General features: G+C 46.3%; 1 protein-coding gene and 2 pseudogenes across 3 annotated transcripts in view; 1 reads left to right on the forward strand and 2 right to left on the reverse strand.

The window, feature by feature from the left end:
* LOC144698352 (uncharacterized) overlaps positions 1 to 19302 on the forward strand; it is a 674481-nt pseudogene that overhangs the window by 510353 nt on the left and 144826 nt on the right. The window lies entirely within an intron of this gene.
* On the reverse strand, positions 2910 to 7012 carry LOC144698331 (uncharacterized). Its single transcript, XM_078570289.1, has 2 exons — positions 6939 to 7012; positions 2910 to 3949 (listed from the first exon to the last, which is right to left on the reverse strand). Exon 2 carries the CDS (start codon positions 3836 to 3838, stop codon positions 3044 to 3046), a length of 795 nt encoding a protein of 264 aa, XP_078426415.1. The 5' UTR covers positions 3839 to 3949; positions 6939 to 7012; the 3' UTR covers positions 2910 to 3043.
* Positions 11581 to 17692, reverse strand: LOC144698314 (uncharacterized; annotated as a pseudogene). The gene is made up of 3 exons (XR_013580499.1): positions 17321 to 17692; positions 12645 to 12812; positions 11581 to 12560 (listed from the first exon to the last, which is right to left on the reverse strand). The product of XR_013580499.1 is annotated as an uncharacterized LOC144698314 (transcript).

Raw genomic sequence — 19302 nt, forward strand, 5'->3', positions numbered from 1 at the left:
ATTTCTCTTCAGAATGCTTCTCTGAAGCACCTTGGGATGTTTTATTACATTAAACATGTTATATAAATACAAATTGTTACTGTTTACATGTTTGTGCACAATAAGATTCCACAAATAGCAATCAGACCATCAATCTTTTTTTCATATTAATTCATTCTTGGGATGTAGGCATTGCCGGTTGGGCCAGCGTTTATTGCCCATCCTAGTTGCCTTTGCGAAGTTGGTGATGAGCTGCCTTCTTGAACTGCTGCAGTCCATGTGGTGTAGGTACACCCACAGTGCTGTTAGGGAGGGAGTTTCAGGATTTTGACCCAACAACAGTGAAGGAATTTCCAAGTCAGGATGGTGGGCGGCTTGGAGGGGAACTTCCAGGTGGTGGTGTTCACATGTGTCTATTGCCCTTGTCCTTCTAGATGGTAGTGGTCATGGGTTTGGAAGATACTGTCTAAGGGGGCTTGGTGAGTTCCTGCAGTGCATCTTGTAGATGGTATGCACTGCTGCTACTATGCATCATTGGTGGAGCGAGTGAATGTTTGTGGATGGCGTGCCAATCAAGCAAACTGATTTGTCGCAGATGGTGTCAAGCTTCTTGAGAGTTGTTGGAGATGCACTCATCCAGGCAAGTGGGGAGTATTCCATCACACTCCTGACTTGTGGCTTGTAGATGGTGGACAGGCTTTGGGGAGTCAGGAGGTGAGTTACTCGTCACAGGATTCCTAGCCTCTGACCTGCTCTTGTAGTCACAGTATTTTTATGGCTAGTCCAGTTCAGTTTCTGGTCAATGGAACCCCCGAGGATATTAATAGTGGGAGATTCAGTGATGGTAATGCCATTGATTGTCAGGGGGCGATGGTTGGATTCTCTCTTGTTGGGAAGATGGTAATTGCCTGGCACTTGTGTGGTGTGGATGTTACTTGCCACTTGTCAGCACAAGCCTGGATATTGTCCAGGTCTTGCTGCATTTGGACATGGACTGCTTCAGTATCTGAGGAGTCACAAATGGTGCTGAACATTGTGCAATCATCAGCAAACATCCCCACTTCTGACCTTATGTTGGAAGGAAGGTCATTGATGAAGCAGCTGAAGATGGTTGGGCCTAGGACACTACCCTGAGGAACTCCTGCAGCTGGATGTCCTGGAGCTGAGATGACTGACCTCCAACAACTACAACATCTTCCTTTGTGCTAGGTATGACTCCAACCAGTGGAGAGTTTCCCCCTGACTCCCATTGAATCTAGTTTTGGTAGGGCTCCTTGATGCCACACTCGGTCAAAGACTGCCTTGATATCAAAGGCAGCCACTCTCACCTCATCTCTGGAGTTCAGCTCTTTTGTCCATGTTGAACCAAGGCTGTAATGAGGTCAGGAGCTGAGTGGCCCCAGCAGAAACCAAACTGGGCGTCAGTGAGCAGTAAGCAAGTGCTGCTTGATAGCGCTGTTGATGACCCCTTCCATCACTTTACTGATGATGGAGAGGAGACTGATGGGGCGGTAATTGGCCAGGTTGGATTTGTCCTGCTTTTTGTGTAGAGGACATACCTGGGCAATTTTCCACATAGCTGGGTAGATGCCAGTGTTGTAGCTGTATTAGAACAGCTTGGCTAGGGGTGCGGCCAGTTCTGGAGCACAAGTCTTAGTACTATTGCTGGAATATTGTCAGGGCCCATTGACTTTGCAGTGTCCAGCGCCTTCAGCCGTTTCTTGGTATCACGTGGAGTGAATCGAATTGGCTGAAGACTGGCATCTGTGATGCTGGGGACCACAGGAGGAGGCCGAGATGGATCGTCCGCTCAGCACTTCTGGCTGAAGGTTGTTGCAAATGGTTCAGCCTTATATTTTGCCCTCTTGTGCTGGGCTGCTGCACCATCGAGGATGTGGATAGTTGGGGAGCCTCATCATCCAATTAGTTGCTTAATTGTCCACCACTATTCATGACTGGATGTGGCAGGACTGTTGAGCTTAGATCCATTGGCTTTGGAGGAAGGAATGGAGTTGGTAGCTCGGGAATGAAAATAATGTCTTCAGTCTTGCCAATATTGAATTGGAAGAAATTTCTGCACATCTACCACTGGATATCAGACAAACAGTCTGATAATTTAACCATAATGGAGAAGCGGAGAGAGGTGGTGATGAGGTAGAGCTGGGCACTGACAGTGTGCATGTGATAACTGACACTGTGTTTTCAGATGATGTCGCTGTGGGGAGAATGTTGATGAGAAATAAGAGGCCAAGGCTGGATCCTCTGGGGACACCAGAGGTAACTGTGGGAGTGGGAAGGGAAGACATTCCAAGTGATTCTCTGGCTATGGTTAGATAGAGAAGAATGGAACCAGGAGAGAGCAGCCCCACCCAGCTGGACGACAGTGGAGAGGTGTTGGAGCAGAATGGTGTGGTCAACCTTGTCAAAGGCTGCAGACAGGTTGAGAAGGGATAGTTTCCCTTTGTCACAGTCACATAGGATGTAGTTGGTGGCTTTGATCAGAGCTGTTTCAGTCCAGTGGCAGGGGCAGAAACCTGATTGGAGGGATTCAAACAGGGAGTTCTGGGAAAGCTGGGCACAGATTTGGGAGGTGACAACATGTTCAAGAAGTTTGGAGAGGAGAGGGAGGTTGGAGATTGGGCAATAGTTTGCAAGGATGATGTGGTCAAGGGTTTGATTTTTGAGACAGGCGTGATCATGGCAGACTTGAGGGAGAGATCAACAGTACGTGAAGAGAGAGAACTGGGCTAGTGGAAGGGAGGGAAGCAGCAGAGGCAGCTGATCGGATTGTCTCAATCTTAGTGACAAAAGCTCCATGAGCTCCTCACACTTGTTGGAGGTGAGGATGGAGGAGACAGGGGAGAGGGAGAGACCTTCAAAAGGAACTAACTTGCATTAGAAATAGTAAAAAGATTCAACGCACTGTATTTAACACAAAGCTGATTTATTTTACTTCTATCCAAAATATGAACCACTATATCTGTCCTGGAGCTTACCAACTTCAGCAGAAACATACCCCAATGAAGATGGTTCAGTCTTCGATGTGACTGACAGTAAAATCCCATCACTGTAGTGACCTGTGAACTCGCTGATGTCTGTGTAGGTTGGATGATTGAGTGAATCCTTTCCCACAATCAGAGCAGGTGAACGGCCTCTCCCCAGTGTGAACTCGCTGGTGTACAGTGAGTTCAGATGATCGCCTGAATCCAGCCCCACACTGAGAGCACCTGAACGGTCTCTCATCACTGTGAACACGTTGATGTGCAATTAGGTTCCTGGAACTTTTACAGCACTTCCCACAGTCTGGGCGTTTGAAAGATCTCTTTCCTGTGTGAACTCGCTGGTGTGTCAGAAGGCTGGATGACTGAGTGAATCCCTTCCCACACTCGGAGCAGGTGAAAGGTCTCTCCCCAGTGTGACTGCGCTGATGTTTAGTGAGGTCAGATGATCGCCTGAACCCAGTTCCGCAGTGAGAGCACCTGAATGGTCTCTCGTCAGTGTGAACACGTTGATGGGACATCAGTTCTCCGGAACTTTTAAAGCACTTTACGCAGTCTGCACATTTAAAAGGTCTCTCGTCTGCGTGACTTAGCTGGTGTTTGAGCAGGTGGGATGACTGAGCGAATCCTTTGTCACACTCAGAGCAGGTGAACGGCCTTTCCCCAGTGTGACTGCGCCGATGAATTTCCAGCTCAGATGGACATGTGAATCGCTTCCCACAGTCCCCACATTTCCACGGTTTCTCCCCAGTGTGACTGCGCTTGTGTTTTGACAGATCGAATGATCGGCTGAAGCCTCGTCCACACACAGAACACGTGTACGGTTTCTCCCCACTGTGAACGGTGCTTTTTCCTTCCATGTTCAAAATCCAATCATATTCAGGTTATGATAAATTGGGCGACTCCATCAGATCCTGATGTGATGTTTGGTTTCAGTTTCCCGACTGCAAATCCTCCCCTTCTATTCGCCTCTGAAATTGATTTAAAATGAGAGTGAGACAGAACCCACAAAAACACAAAGACAGGTTGTGAAATTGAGCTGAATAAATCTGGGAATTTGTGGGGCCGGCACGAGGAAAAAGTGACCATGAAAACTGCTGGATTGTCATAAAAACCCAACTGGTTCACTAATGTCCTTCAGGGAAGGGAAGCCGCTATTCACTCTGTGCCCACTCAAGACTCTGTCCACAAATTTGAAAATTGAGCCTGAACACCAAGGTCTGTGTCATTTATATATGTTCAGGAGAGCAGGAGTCCTCACAGTGACTCCTGGGGAACTCCACTATAAACCTTATTCCAGTCTGAAAAAATCCATTAACCATGACTCGCTGTTTCCTATACCCAGCCAATTTTGTATCCATGTTGCTGCTGTCCCTTTTATTCCATGAGCTAACTCTGCTCACGTCTGTTGTGCGGCACATTCTCTAATTCCATTCGGAAGTCCATGTACACCACATTAACAGCAGCATCCTCATCACCCACTCTGTTACCTCTCCAAATACCTTAAGCAAGTTTATTAAACACAATTTTCCCTTAACAATTCCATGCTGGTGTTCCTGAATTAGCCCACATTTGCTCACATGACTATTAATTTGGTCCCGAGTTGAGAAGGGGTAACACATGCACATGGTTAGAAGATTAGTTAGCTAACAGGAAGCAGAAGAGGGAAACTGGGTTTTTTTCAGGCTGGCAAGAGGTGACGAGTGGAGTTCCACAGGGGCCTCAACTATTTACAATCTATATCAATGGCTTGGATGAAGGGACTGAATGTATGGTTGCTAAATTTGCTGATGACACAAAGATTGGCAGGAAAGTGAGTTGTGAAGAGGACCTAAGGAGCCTGCAGGGGGGATATAGACAGGTTAAGTGAGTAGGCAAAAATTTGGCAGATGGAGTATAATGTGGGGAAATGTGAACTTGTCCACTTTGGTAGGAAGCATAGAAAAACAGCATATTATATAAATGGAGAGAGATTGCAGAACTCTTAGATACAGAGGGATCTGGGTGTCCTGGTACATGAATCAGGAAATGTTAGTATTCAGGTACAGCAAGTGATTAGGAAGTCAAATGGTGTTGTTTTATTGCAAGGGAATGGAATATAAAAGTAGATGACTGAGTGAATCCCTTCCCACACTTGGAACAGGTGAACGGTCTCTCCCCAGTATGAACTCGTTGGTGTCTCAGCAAGTCAGATGACTGAGTGAATCCCTTCCCACACTTGGAGCAGGTGCACTCCAGTGTGAGCACATTGGTCTTTATTGAGTTGGTTTCATTGACAGGTTCCACAGTGAGATCACCTGAAAGGTCTCACGTCAGTGTGAACACATTGATGGGACATCAGCTCCCCAGAACTTTTAAAGCACTTCCTGCAGTCTGGGCATTTAAAATATCTCTTGTTAATGTGAACTCATTGATGGGACTTCAGGTCTTTGGAACTTATATAGCACTTCCTGTAGTTTGGACAACTAAACGGTCTCTCTGCCCTGTGAACTCGCTGATGCTTCAGCAGATTGGATGAGAGACTGAGTTTCTTCCCACACTGAGAGTAGATGAATGGCCTCTCCCCAGTGTAAGTGCGTCGATCTGCTTCCAGCTCAAACGGGTAATTGAATCCCTTGCCACAATCCCCACATTTCGATAGTTTCTCTCGGCTGTAACTGCAGATATGTTTTGACAGGCCAGATGATCAGCTGAAGCCTCGTCCACACACAGAACACGTGTACCATTTCTCCCCACTGTGAACAGTGCTTTTTCCTTCCATGTTCAAAATCTGATGATATTGAGGTTACGATAAATTGGGCTGCACTGTCAGAACCTGATGTGATGTTTGGTTTCAGTTTCCCAACTGCAAATCCTCCTCTTCTAATACCCTGTGGAATTGATTTAAAACAGAAAAAAGGGAGAGAGAGAGAGAACCCACAAAAACACCAAGGCAGGTTGTGAAATTGTGCTGAATGAATCTGGTAATTTGTGGGGCCGGCACTAGGAAAAAGTGACCATGAAAACTGCTGGATTGTCATAAAAACCCAACTGGTTCAAAAATGTCCTTCAGGGAAGGGAACCTGACACCCCGGTCTGGGTGTACACAAGACTCTGGACCTTCTGGGAGGAGGGGAAGAGAGCAAGAATGAGAGAGGTGGTAGAGGCACCTGGTAAAGCAGGGGGATTTTATATTTCTAGAACTCAACCAGAACTTGGACAGAATCTTCCGAACCCTCAACCTCCACACGCTAGAAGATCTAGGGTAGCAGGTGTATGTGAACACCGTCACCTCCAAGTTACACACTGTCCTGACTTGTCTGACATCCAGTACTGGATGAACAGAAATTTCCGCCATTTAAATATTGGGAAGACTTAAGCCATTGTCCTCAGTCCCCGCTACAAACTCCACTCCCTATCCACCGACTCCATCCCTCTCCCTGACAACTGTCTGAGACTGAACCAGACTGTTCACAGCCATGGTGAAATATTTCACCCCAAGATGAGCTTCCAACCACATATCCACATCATCACCAAGACCGCCTATTTCCACCTCAGTAACATCGCCCGACTCCAGCCCAGTCTCAGCTCATCTGCTGCTGAAACTCTCATCCATTCCTTTGTAATCTCCTCCAGTCTCACAGTTCCTCCCCCAGATATCTTCACTTTCTCGAATTCCGGATTGCTGACAATTCCTAACTCTTTTTTTGTCACAGCTGCTGCCCATTGCCCCCTAAAAAGATGGCGGCCGCGCATGCGCACTGCTGCCCATTGCCCTATAAAGATGGCGTCCGCGCATGCGCACAAATGTGCGCGTCCCAAAAAGATGGAGGCCATCAATCGGATCTGATATCGTTTCAAACGCCTCCGTCGCCAAAACGGAGCAAACACGGGGTCGGAAGCTTCCTATTCACGGTTTGCGGCCTGCAGTGTATATTTCTGAAGGCGTCCCACCCGCTCGCCGGTTCCATTCGCCTTCACCTGTCCGCTTGCTGCACTCTTCTTCTGCTCTCCTCCCTGATCCGACCCGACCGCCACTCTCCTTCCAGCACCGCAACTGCGCATGCTCCAGCCACAACCTGACAATGCGCATGCTCCGCCCATAAGACTGGAAATACGCCTGCGCGATTATCTCCCGCAGTGAAGATAGAGCATATTCTGCCTCTCTGTGACTGCTGGGTAACTGCAGCGCCATTAAACCGTGACGTTGTTAAATACAAAATCATATTCCGAGCTCCGATTATGATTGGCGCCAACCATATGTTATTATTATTTCAATTGATACAGCCAGAAAGTGCATGGGAGTGGTTCCTGCCACCTGGTCTGTGTCCATACCTGAGGAGAGAGAGAGTGAGACGGGACAAGGTGAAGACGAAGGATTTGAGACATCAGCAACACAACCGGAATTTTTATGGAACCTCCAAACCCTAAGGTTTACGCCACATAGAAGGAGAAAGGTAGCAGATGCTGGGGAACACCCTTATCCCCATCTTTCCATCTCAGTCACACACCTTGTCTTGTGCATATTCTCACTGCTCCTTTATCGCTAAGTGAAAATGGTGGATCTCAGGATTTTACGTCATGACCTTGTGGGAGCACCTTCACTAGACAGTGGGTCAAGGAGAAGGTGGCGCATCATTTCCTGCACAAAGACTAACTGGTGATGCGCAATATAATTAATAGACTTGCTACCAATGCCCATACACCAAGAATGAAAAGCCTGTACAGAAATATTTGTTTCTAAAACAAAACTCCTTTTATATTAGTTGGGGGGGTCGGTGTTTGCTTACTAATTTTAGATTTGATGCGTGAGGGCAGGTGGTTGGGGTTGTTTCTTCAACAAACTTATTTCCCAAGAATCTAACAGAAAATGTTTGAAATACTCAGCTGCTCAGGCAACATCTGTGGAGAAAGAGTCAACCTTTCAGGCCATTGTTAGGGTTAACAACTGGGGGGTACGGGGAAAGAGGGGGAGTGGGATGAACTGGGTTGGTCTTTGAGCTGGTACAGACTTGATAGGCTGAATAACCTCTGTCGGTCCTGTATTCTCGGATCCTGACACTGCTGGACCTTCCACAATCTCCTGTTTTCATGTGGTTCTTGCTGCTGCCGCTCACCCGCATGGGAGGCTGGTCTGTGTATCACTCCATTTACTGAGATTGTGTTAAACTAACTGCAGCCCCTCAACCAGCTTCCTCCTTCCTGATCAGACATCGGCTGCTTTTTTCTTTTCTAAGACCACTAACTGTCAAAGCAGTATATACTTAAAAAAAATTCTGTTTATCTGCCACATGGAATCTGACTCATTTTCTCCTCTTCAATTAGTTTTTGGTCTCTCTCTCTTTTATTCTCTCTCTCGATCCATCTATCCCTTTAGCCTATCACTATGTTCCTCCCTCTATGCCATCCAACTCCAAAATCTCCCATAACTAACCAAGGGCTCTCTCTGACCATTTCTACTTCCTGTACAGACACACTCTGACCACACCATTTCTTGCTCATTCACATTTCTGTTCATTTACAGACCTTCACTGACAAGTCACATTGCTGTTCTGTTACAGACTCTCCCTGACAAGTCGCATGAGCTGCTCAGTTACAGACTCTCCCTGACAAGTCGCATTGTTGTTCATTTACAGACCCACCCTGACAAATCACGTTGTTGTTCATTAACAGACCCACCCTGACAAGTCATGTTGCTGTTCATTTACAGACCCACCCTGACAAGTCACATTGCTGTTGAGTTCCAAACCCTCCTTGACAATTCACATTGCTGTTCATTTACAAGTCCCTCACTGACAAGTCACATTGCTGTTCATTAACAGACTCTCCTTCAAACGTCACAATTTCTCCTCCATTTATAGATGTTCTCTGACTGGTTCCAATTTCTTCTCCATTTACAGGCGCTCCATAATCAGTCAAAAATTCCCCTTGATGTTTTGTGAATGGGAACAGTTTAAAGGGAGTAGAGGGCCAGAACAGTAAAGAGATGGGTAAATCAGTAGATTTGAGAGTCCAGTGTCAATAATTTTAGTACCTTTTTAAGAAACACAAGCTGAGCAGATTGTCTGTCCTCTATCGTATATTATATTGATCCATCAATCAGAGTAAATATGCATGTCCCATGTGTCCACAGTCACTTACACGAGGTCAGCCCGCTGGATGGAACCTCGGGCACTCTGAGCTTGATCTCCGGTGCCTCCAGTCCAGACTGCCCCCTTACATCAGTGTCCCCTCACTTTTATAACCTGTGGTGATGCAGCCCTGGCCCCTGAATCTTCTTTGGATTCTCTGCTGGGTTTTGACAGGAAGTGAGGAAAAGACAGCTGGAATTTCTCTAACCTGTGATTTAAAAGGAGACATTCCCTGGTTCCCAGTAGTTACTTTTCTTCAGGAATTTTCTCATTCTCTCTAAACTCCCTTGCCCATTGTTAATTCTGTTATTTATGATAGTTACACAATTATAGGCATAAACATCACACATTATAATCTGATCTATTCTGTTCCTCACTCTGGTTTCAGTTTATATTGTGGTTAATAACAGGCAAACTCTGAACTTTTCCCTGATCTGATTCGAGTTTCCAAAGAGCTGATTCTGTGCAATGGAATGTCTTATCAGTATTGCCGTGGTGACCTGTCTGCATTGAACAGCCTATTTGAGTTTCTAATTCAGACTAAACTTCTCTATCCCATAACACACATTATATCAGAGAATTTACCTCAAAGTATTTTAGCCATGTTACAAGGGGTTCAGATACATGGATCTTTAAGTTTGAAGGGCAAGTTTAAAATGCTGTTTGAACCTGTTACTCCACTTTTCCTTATGAAATTAACTTGTAAATCATTGGTTAAGCTGCATTTAGAATATTGAGTCAAATCCTGGGCATCTTATAACAGGAATGATGTCAGGGCCATGGAGAGGGTGCAGGGGAGATTCACAGATGACACCACGGATGAGAGCCTCCAGCTAAAAAGGGATCCATTCGGCCCATTGAGCCTTTGACAGCTCTTTGGAAGAGCGATCTGAATAGTCACTCCCCTACTGTTTCCCCATGGCCCCGGTCAATGTTTTCCTTCAAGCATTTCTCCAATTCCATTTTGAAAGATACTGTTGAACCCGCTCCCACCAAACTTTCAGACAGTGTATTCCAGATGATAACAACTGACTGTGGAATGAAATGTTTTCTCATAGTGACCTGTCTGCTGTGAAGATCCTGTTTGAGTTTCTAACTTAATTACAATTTCTCTTTCCCAGGTGGAGAGACTGGAGAAACTGGGGGTCTTTTCATTAGAACTAAGCAAGATGAGAGAAGATGTGAGAAAGGAGTTCAAAACTGGATCAAGGACATAATCCAAAATATTCCAGACACTCCTTGTCCTTCAGGATCTGTGTCCAGGGGGAAACTGATGGTTTTATCTCATCATCATTGAGGTCAACAACTACTGTCAGACTCAAACACTCTCCAATCAAATACAGCACGGATTAGGTACAGAGTAAACCCATCAGCCTGTCCCCCGGATACAGATAGCGAGGGACAGGGAGTATCCGGGACAATGACATTTCTCACTCTGTAAGGTAGAAATTGACCCTGTATCTCTCCCCATTAATCCTGAGCTCCACACAGCTTGAATCCTCCTCCTGTTTCCCTCCCTGTAACAGCACTGAGCTAAAGCCAGCCCATAATGAGCAGGGCTCAGGGAGAATGGTTACTAGGCACTGCAGAGATGTCATAAAGCAGCATCATTCAGCCCAGCTGGTCCTCTCCCTGTCCCTTTAAAGGTAGAAAACTGGGGCATCCTGTCTCCAAACACATCCCACCCTGTTCACATTGAGAATCCCAGGGTGGAAAACTGGGACATCCTGTCTCCAAACACATCCCACCCTGTTCACACTGAGAATCCCAGGGTGGAGAACTGGGACATCCTGTCTCCAAACACATCCCACCCTGTTCACACTGAGAATCCCAGGGTGGAGAACTGGGACATCCTGTCTCCAAACACATCCCACCCTGTTCACACTGAGAATCCCAGGGTGGAGAACTGGGACATCCTGTCTCCAAACACATCCCACCCTGTTCACACTGAGAATCCCAGTGTTTGGGAGATGACAGCAGGTTCGAACAGTGTGGAGAGGAGAGGGAGGTTGGAGATGAGGCAGTAAGGATGGTGGGGTGAAAGGTTTGTTTTTTGAGGAGGGGGTGATGATGGCAGATTTGAAGGAGAGAGGGACAGTACCTGGAGAGAAAGAACCATTAACAATCTGATTGAACATGGGGTAGTTGGGTGATCAGCAGTTTAGTGGGAATAGAGTCAATGGAGCAGGAGGTGGGTCTCATGGACAAGATGAGCACTAAGGTGGCATGAGGGGAAATGGGGGTGGGGAAACTAAAGAAAGATGTGGGTTCAGGGCTCAGACAAGGGGGGACTTTAAATACAGTTTGTTCTGGTGGGCTAGTGGAAGGGAGGGAAGGAGCAGAGGCAGCTGATCAGATTGTGTCAATCTTAGTGACAAAGAAGCTCCATGAGCTCCTCACACTTGTTGCTGGTGGTGAGGATGGAGGAGACAGGGGAGAGGGAGAGCACTTTAAAAGAAGCTAACTTGTGTGAGAGATAATAACAGTGTGCATTCAACAAAAAGCTGATTTATTTGATTTTTAGCCAGAATATTAACCCCTATATGTGAGTGGAGCTTATTAACTTCAGCAGAAACAGACTCCAATGAATATGATTCAGTTTTGGATGTGATTAACAGCAAAATCCATTCACTGCAGTTACTTGTGAACTCGCTGGTGTCTCAGCAGGTTTGATGACCTAGTGAATCCCTTCCCACACTGGGAGCAGGTGAATGGCCTCTCCCCAGTGTGAACTCGCTGGTGTCTCAGCGGGTTGGATAAGTGAGTGAATCCTTTCCCACACTCAGAGCAGGTGAACGGCCTCTCCCCAGTGTGAATTCGCTGGTGTACAGTGAGTTCAGATGATGTCTTGAACCCAGTCCCACAGTGAGAGCACCTGAATGGTCGGTCGTCAGTGTGAACACGTTGATGGGACATCAGGTTCTTGGAACTTTTAAAACACTTCCCACAGTCTGGGCATTTAAAATGTCTCTCATCATTGTGAACATGTTGATGGGACATCAGTTCACCAGAATGTTTATAGCACTTCCCACAGTCTGGGCATTTAAGAGGTCTCTCATCAGTGTGAACTCGCTGGTGTATCAGCAGGTGAGATGACTGAGTGAATCCTTTCCCACACTCGGAGCATGTGAACGGCCTCTCCCCAGTGTGAATTCGCTGGTGTAGAATGAGTTGAGATGATCGCCTGAACCCAGTCCCGCAGTGAGAGCACCTGAACGGTCTCTCGTCAGTGTGAACACGTTGATGGGACAACAGCTCTCCAGTACTTTTGTAGCACTTCCCACAGTCTTGACATTTAAAAGGTCTCTCCCCAGTGTGAACTCGCTGATGTGACAGCAACTCGGACAACTGAGTGAATCCCTTCCCACACTCGGAGCAGGTGAATGGCTTCTCCCCAGTGTGAACGCGATGATGCCTCATCAGGTTGGAAGATTGAGTGAATCCCTTCCCACACTCAGAGCAGGTGAATGGCCTCTCCCCGGTGTGAAGTCGCTGGTGTCGCATCAGGGTGGATGACTGAGTGAATGTCTTTCCACACTGGGAGCAGGTGAACGGCCTCTCTCCAGTGTGAACTCGCTGGTGTACAATGAGGTCAGATGATTGCCTGAACCCAGTCCCACAGTGAGAGCATCTGAACGGTCTCTCATCGGTGTGAATATGTTGGTGGGACATCAGATTCCCAAAACTTTTATTGCACTTCTCACAGTCTGGGCATGTAAAAGGCCTCTCCCCAGTGTGAACTCGCTGGTGCCTCAGCAGGTGGGATAACTAAGTGAATCCCTACCCACAGGTGAAGCAGGTAAATGGTCTCTCCCCAGTCAGACAGCACCGATAGGTTTCCAGCTCAGAGGGGGATATGAATCCCTTCCCACAGTCTTCACATTTCTGTGCTTTGTCTCCGTTGTGATCACATTTATGTTTTGACAGATCAGATGATCGGCTGAAGCCACATCCACACACAGGACACGTGTATCATTTCCCCCCCACTGTGAACAGTACAACTTCTTTCCATGTTCAAAATCCGATGATATTCAGGTTGTGATAAATTGGGCGACTCCGTCAGATCCTGATGTGATGTTTGGTTTCAGTTTCCCGACTGCAAATCATCCCCTTCTAACACCCTGTGAAATTGATTTAAAACAGAAAAAAGGGAGTGAGACAACCCACAAAATCACAAAGGCAGGTTGTGAAATTGAGCTGAATGAATCTGGGAATTTGTGGGGCCGGCACGAGGAAAAAGTGATCATGAAAACTGCTGGATTGTCATAAAAAACCAACTGGTTCACTAATGTCCTTCAGGGAAGGGAACCTGCCACCCGGTCTGGGCTTACATAAGACTCTGGCCTCTATGAGAGCACATAGATAGAGAGAGAGAGAGAGGTATCTAGGAGCAGCAGGGGATGAAGGAGAAACATTTCATATTTCTACAACGCAACCAGAACTTTCCCAAACCTTCAACCTCCTCCCCCTAGAAGGACCAGGGTAGCAGGTGTGTGTGAACACGATCAACTCCAAGTTCCCCTGAGAGTCACACACTGTCCTGACTTGTCTGACATCCAGTACTGGATGAGCAGACATTTCCTCCATTTAAGTATTGAGAAGACTGAAGCCATTGTCTTCAGCCCCCACTACAAACTCCACTCCCCAGACACCGACTCCATCCCTCTCCCTGATAACTGTCTGAGACTGAACCATGGTTCACAACCATGGTGAAATATTTCACCCCAAGATGAGCTTCCAACCACATATCCACATCATCACCAAGACCGCCTATTTCCACCTCACTAACATCGCCCGACTCCAGCCCAGTCTCAGCTCATCTGCTGCTGAAACTCTCATCCATTCCTTTGTTACCTCTAGACTTAACTATCCTAACGCACTCCTGGCTGGCCTCCCACATTCAACCGCCCTGTAATCTTGAGGTCATTCAAAACTCTGCTGCCCGTGTGCTTACTCACACCAAGTCTTGTTCACCCATCATCCCTGTGCTCAGTGACCCAGAAAGGTTCCTCATTAGGAAGCAACTAAATTTTACATTTCTCATCCTTGTTTTCCTCCATGGTTGTGATCATCCCTGTCTCTGTAATCTCCTCCAGCCACACACTCCTCCGAGATCTCTAAACTCATCTAATTCCAGCCTCTTGAGCATTCCTGATTTTAATCACTTCACCATCGGTGACCGTGCTTTCATTTGCCAAGGCCACAAGTTCTGGATTTTTGTCCTTGGACTTCTCCACCTCTCTTTCTCCCCTACAAATCATTCCTTAAAACCGACCTCTTTGACTAAGCTTTTGGTCACTTGCCCCAATATCTCCTTATGTGGCTCAGTGTCAAATGTTAATTTGTAACATTTCTGTGAAATGCCTTGTGAAGTTTTATTATGTTAAAGCCCCAGTATAAAAACGAATTATTGTCACTGACTTGGACATATACCGTTGTTCCACCTCATCAATAAGACATTGTAACTCAAAACATGAAGCAGTTTGATGGACAAGTTGTTCTTATTCTGTCAATTAAGATTCCAAAAAGTTGACCCCAATAAAGATGGCCGCCGCGCATGCGCCATGCCGGGCCTTGCCCCCAATAAAGATGGCGGCCGTTAACCCTGGGCCTGAAAGTGGGAGAAACCTCGGCGTAAACGAAGGGGACGGTCCAGAGTTTACCATAAGTTCTTTCTCTGGGTTTGCCGTTTACACAACATGTTTACGAAGCCAACCCGCCCACCGGCCTGATCCATCGCTCCCTTCTCCCCACCATTTTATCCACTCACCGATTGCGGAACTAAGAAAGAAGCTTCCCTTCATCGCCATTACTCACACTGCGCATGCTTCACTCCCAGCCCGGCCCCGCCCCTCATTCATCCGATTGGTTGGAGGGCCAGCCACACCCGCTCGGTCCCCCAGTCCCGCCCCCTCTTCCTATTGGTCCGGAGCTGCCGTCAATCAGCCGGGCATTGTGACGGTTTCAGATGGTGAGGGCGGCCACAGACTCAGCCTGACTTGCTGATTCTTGGCAGCATTTTCTGTTTGGGAATTAGAGCTAGAGATGGATGGTCAGTTCCCCTCTGTCCGGGGGGATTCACACTCATTTCCCTAATGCACTGATTATCACCTTTACTTTACATGAGAAAGTCCCCGGTTCAATCCCGGCTGGAAGCTTTGTGTTTACAATTGTTACGGAGGAGGAATTAACAGTGAGTTTAGTTTCATGTCGAACAGGGGGACAGTTATTGTCTCATTCTGTAAAAGCTCCTTCATCACCTTTAAACAGGGAACGATAATTCAGAGAAAACTGATCCACTGTGACCCGCAAACAAGATACTGCAGATGCTGGAAATCCGACCTCAAAACAGAAAATGTTGGAAACTCTCAGCAGGTCAAACAGCTTCTCTGGAGAGGGAAACAGAGTGAATGTTTCAGGTCGCTGGCTTTTTATAGAAAATGGAAGAATTTGGAGATGTAATAATTTACAAACAAGTACAGAGTCAGGGAAAAGAGACGAGGAAAGGACAAACGGTCTTGTGATGGGATGGAAGGCCGGAGTGATTAAATGACAAAGGGGATGATGATACAACATTGGGTGATAATGAGACAAGTAAATAAACTAATGGGACAAGAGGAGAAACAAAAGACAGGTCCAGAGGAGGGATAAATGGCAACAGCAGAACCGACTGTCTGAAAAAAATGGGAGTGGTGGCAATGATCTGAAATTGTTGAAATGAAGCTTGAGTCTAGGAGGTTGTGAAGTGTCAAATAAAAGATGAGCTGCTGTTTCCCGAGCTTCCACTGAGCTTCATTGGAACAGTGCAGGAGGCTGAGGACAGAGAGTTCAGACCAAAAGTGATTCCTAGAATTAAAACAGTAAATGAGCAGAAGCTCAGGATCACAGTTGCAGACTGAATGGTGATGTTCCGCAAAACAGTCACCCAATCGGGAATTAGTCTCCTCAGCGTAGAGGAGATCACATTGTGAGCAGTGAAAACACAATACTGAATAGCAAGAAGTACAAGTAAATGACTGTGTCATCTGGAAAGTGTGTGGAAAATGCCCTCGAATGTGGGAAGGGAGAAGGTGACAATGAATCTGTTTCAATAAGTCTGTAACAGAGCAGTGCAGTGTCGTTCTGCTGTACCTTTCATTTTAAAGGGAATTTTCAGATATTTTTTCTCACTATGTGCTTGGGTTGTGGACGAGAATGTTTTCACTCTTCTCCATTGATCTTAAGAAAGACTTGGTCCGTAAGATACCGTCACTGTGAGACTGATAATGGATCATTTTTATATCTAAGTTCAGTGATATCTGATCACTTACTGAGTGAGTCAATCTGTGAAATTGTAACTCAAATAGCCACAGTTACTGCAGGTGATTCTCTGGCTACAATGAGATTGATAAGAAAGGAATCAAGAGCGTGCAGTCCCACCCAGCTGGACACCAGTGGACAGGCATTGGAGGAGGAAGATTTGGTCAATGGTGTCAAAGACTGCAGACAGACAGAGAAAGAAATGAGGGAGAGTTTGGGTGATCAAGAGTTCAGTAGGAATAGGCTTGATGGAGCAGGAGGTGGGTCTCAAGGACAAGATGAGCACTGAGGGGAAATGGGAGAGAAACTAGATAAAGATGTGGGTTCAGGGCTCAGACAAAGGAAAGCTTTAGAGACAGTTTGTCCCAGTGAGCTAGTGGAAGGGAGGGAAGCAGCAGAGGCAGCTGATCGAATTGTCTCAATCTTAGTGACATAGAAGCTCCATGGGTTCCTCATACTTATTATTGGAGGTGAGGATGGAGGAGCGAGGGAGAGCACTTTGAAAGGAACTAACTTGTGTCAGAGATATTGAAAAGATTCATCACACTGTAAAACACCAAGCGGATTGATTTGAATTTTATCCAGAATATTAAAACCTATAACTGGGCTGGAGTTCATTAACATCAGCAAAAACAAACCCCAATGAATATGGTTCAGTCCTGGATGTGATGAACAGCAAAATCCCATCAGTGTAGTTACTTGTGAACTCGCTGGTGTGTTATCACGTGGGATAACTGACTGAAACTTTTCCCACACTCAGAGCAAGTGAATGGTTTCTCCCCAGTGTGAACTCCCTGGTGTGTCTGCAGGTTCGATGACCGATTAAATCCCTTCCCACATTCAAAGCAGGTGAACAGCCTCTCCCCAGTGTGAATTCGCTGGTGTTCAGTGAGTTGAGATGACCATATAAACCCAGTCCCACACTGAGAGCACCTGAACGGTCTCTCATCAGTGTGAACACGTTGATGGGACATCAGTTCCCCAGAACTTTTAAAGCCCTTCCCACAGTCCAGACATTTGAAAGGTCTCTCCCCTGTGTGAACTCGCTGGTGTCTCTGCAGGTTGGGTGACTGAGTGAATCCGTCCCCACACTCGGAGCAGGTGAACGGTCTCTCGCCAGTGTGAATGCGCCGATGAGTTTCCAGTTGAACTGGGTAATTAAATCCCTTCCCACAATCCCCACATCTTCTCTGCTTTGTGACTGCATTTATGTTCCGACAGGTCAAATAATCGGCTGAAGCCTCGTCCACACACAGGACACGTGTACAGTTTCTCCCCACTGTGAATGATGCTTTTTCCTTCCATGTTCAAAATCCGATAATGTTCAGGTTACGATAAATTGGGCGACTCGACTCCGTCAGATCCTGATGTGATGTTTGGTTTCAGTTTCCCAACCACAAGTTCTCTCCTTCTGATACCCTGTGAAACTGATTTAAAACAGAAAAAAGGGAGTGAGAGAGAACCCACAGAAACACAAAGGCAGGTTGTGAAATTGAGCTGAATGAATCTGGGAATTTGTGGGGCCGGCACGAGGAAAAAGTGACCACGAAAACTGCTGGATTGTCATAAAAACCCAACTGGTTCACTAATGTCCATCAGGGAAGGGAACCTGTCATGCTGCCTGGGTCTATACAAAACTCCGGCCTCCATTCGAGCAGAGAGAGAGAGAGATGGGAGATGCAGGTGGTAAGCAAGATTTTGTATCACTGCAACTTGACCAGAACTTTGATAGAATCTCCCAAACCATCAAACTCCTCCACCTAGAAGGACCAGGGTAGCAGGTGTATGTGAACACCATCACCTCCAAGTTCCCCTCCAAGTCACACACCATCCTGACTTGTCTGACATCCAGTACTGGATGAGGAGAAATTTCCTCCATTTAAAAATTGGGAAGACCAAAGTCATTGTCTTCATTCCTCGCTACAAACTCCACTCCCCAGACACCGACTCCATCCCTCTCCCTGACAACTGTCTGAGACTGAACCAGACTGTTCACAACCATGGTGAAATATTTCACCCCAAGATGAGCTTCCAAACAAAAATCCACATCTTCACCAAGACCATCTATTTTCACTAGTAACATCACCGACTCAGCCCTCATCTCAGCTCATCTGCCTTTTGAGGAAGAGAATTCCAAAGATTCACTACCCTCTGAGAGAAAAACATTCCCCTCATCTCTGTCTTAAATGGGCGCCTCCTTATTTTTAAACAGTGACCCCTCATTCTGAATTCTCCCACAAGAGGAAAGTTCCACGCCACAACAACCCTGTCAAGAGCCCTCAGGATCTTAAAGGTTTGATTCAAGTCATATTTTCCCTTCTAAACTCCAGCGATACAAGCCTAACCTGTCCAATCTTTCCTCATAACACAATCCGCCCATTCCTGGTATTATTCTAGTATCCTTTTTCTCAGCTGCATCTAACACATTTACATGTTTCCTGAAATAAGGACACCAGTACTGTACACAGTTCTCCAGATGTGATCTCACCTGTGCCCTATACAACTGAAGCATAACCTCCCTACTTTTGTTCTCAATTCCCCTCACAACAAATGATAACATTCTATTAGATTTCCTAATTACCCATTGTACCTGCATACTAACCTTTTGTGATTCATGCACTAGGACACCCAGATCCCCCTGAATCTCAGAGCTCTGCAATCTCTCCCCATTTTGATATTTTTCTTTTATTCTTCCTGCCAAGATGAACAATTTCACATTTGCCCACATTATACTCCATTTGCCAGATCTTTGCCACTCACTTAACCTATCTATGACCCTTTGTGGCCTCCTTATGTCCTCTTCACAACTTACTTTCCTACCTATCTTTGTGTCATCAGCAAATTTAGCCACCATACCCTTGGTCCCTTCATCCAAGTCATTTATATAAACTGTAAAAAGTTGAGGCTCCAGCACT

The sequence above is a fragment of the Cetorhinus maximus genome, chromosome 23 (genome assembly GCF_964194155.1).
Source record: "Cetorhinus maximus chromosome 23, sCetMax3.hap1.1, whole genome shotgun sequence".
NCBI classification, from domain to species: domain Eukaryota; kingdom Metazoa; phylum Chordata; class Chondrichthyes; order Lamniformes; family Cetorhinidae; genus Cetorhinus; species Cetorhinus maximus.

Coding starts and splice junctions, on each gene's coding strand:
- LOC144698331 (XM_078570289.1), bottom strand. CDS start 3,838: ATGGAAGGAAAAAGCACCGTTCACAGTGGGGAGAAACCGTACACGTGT.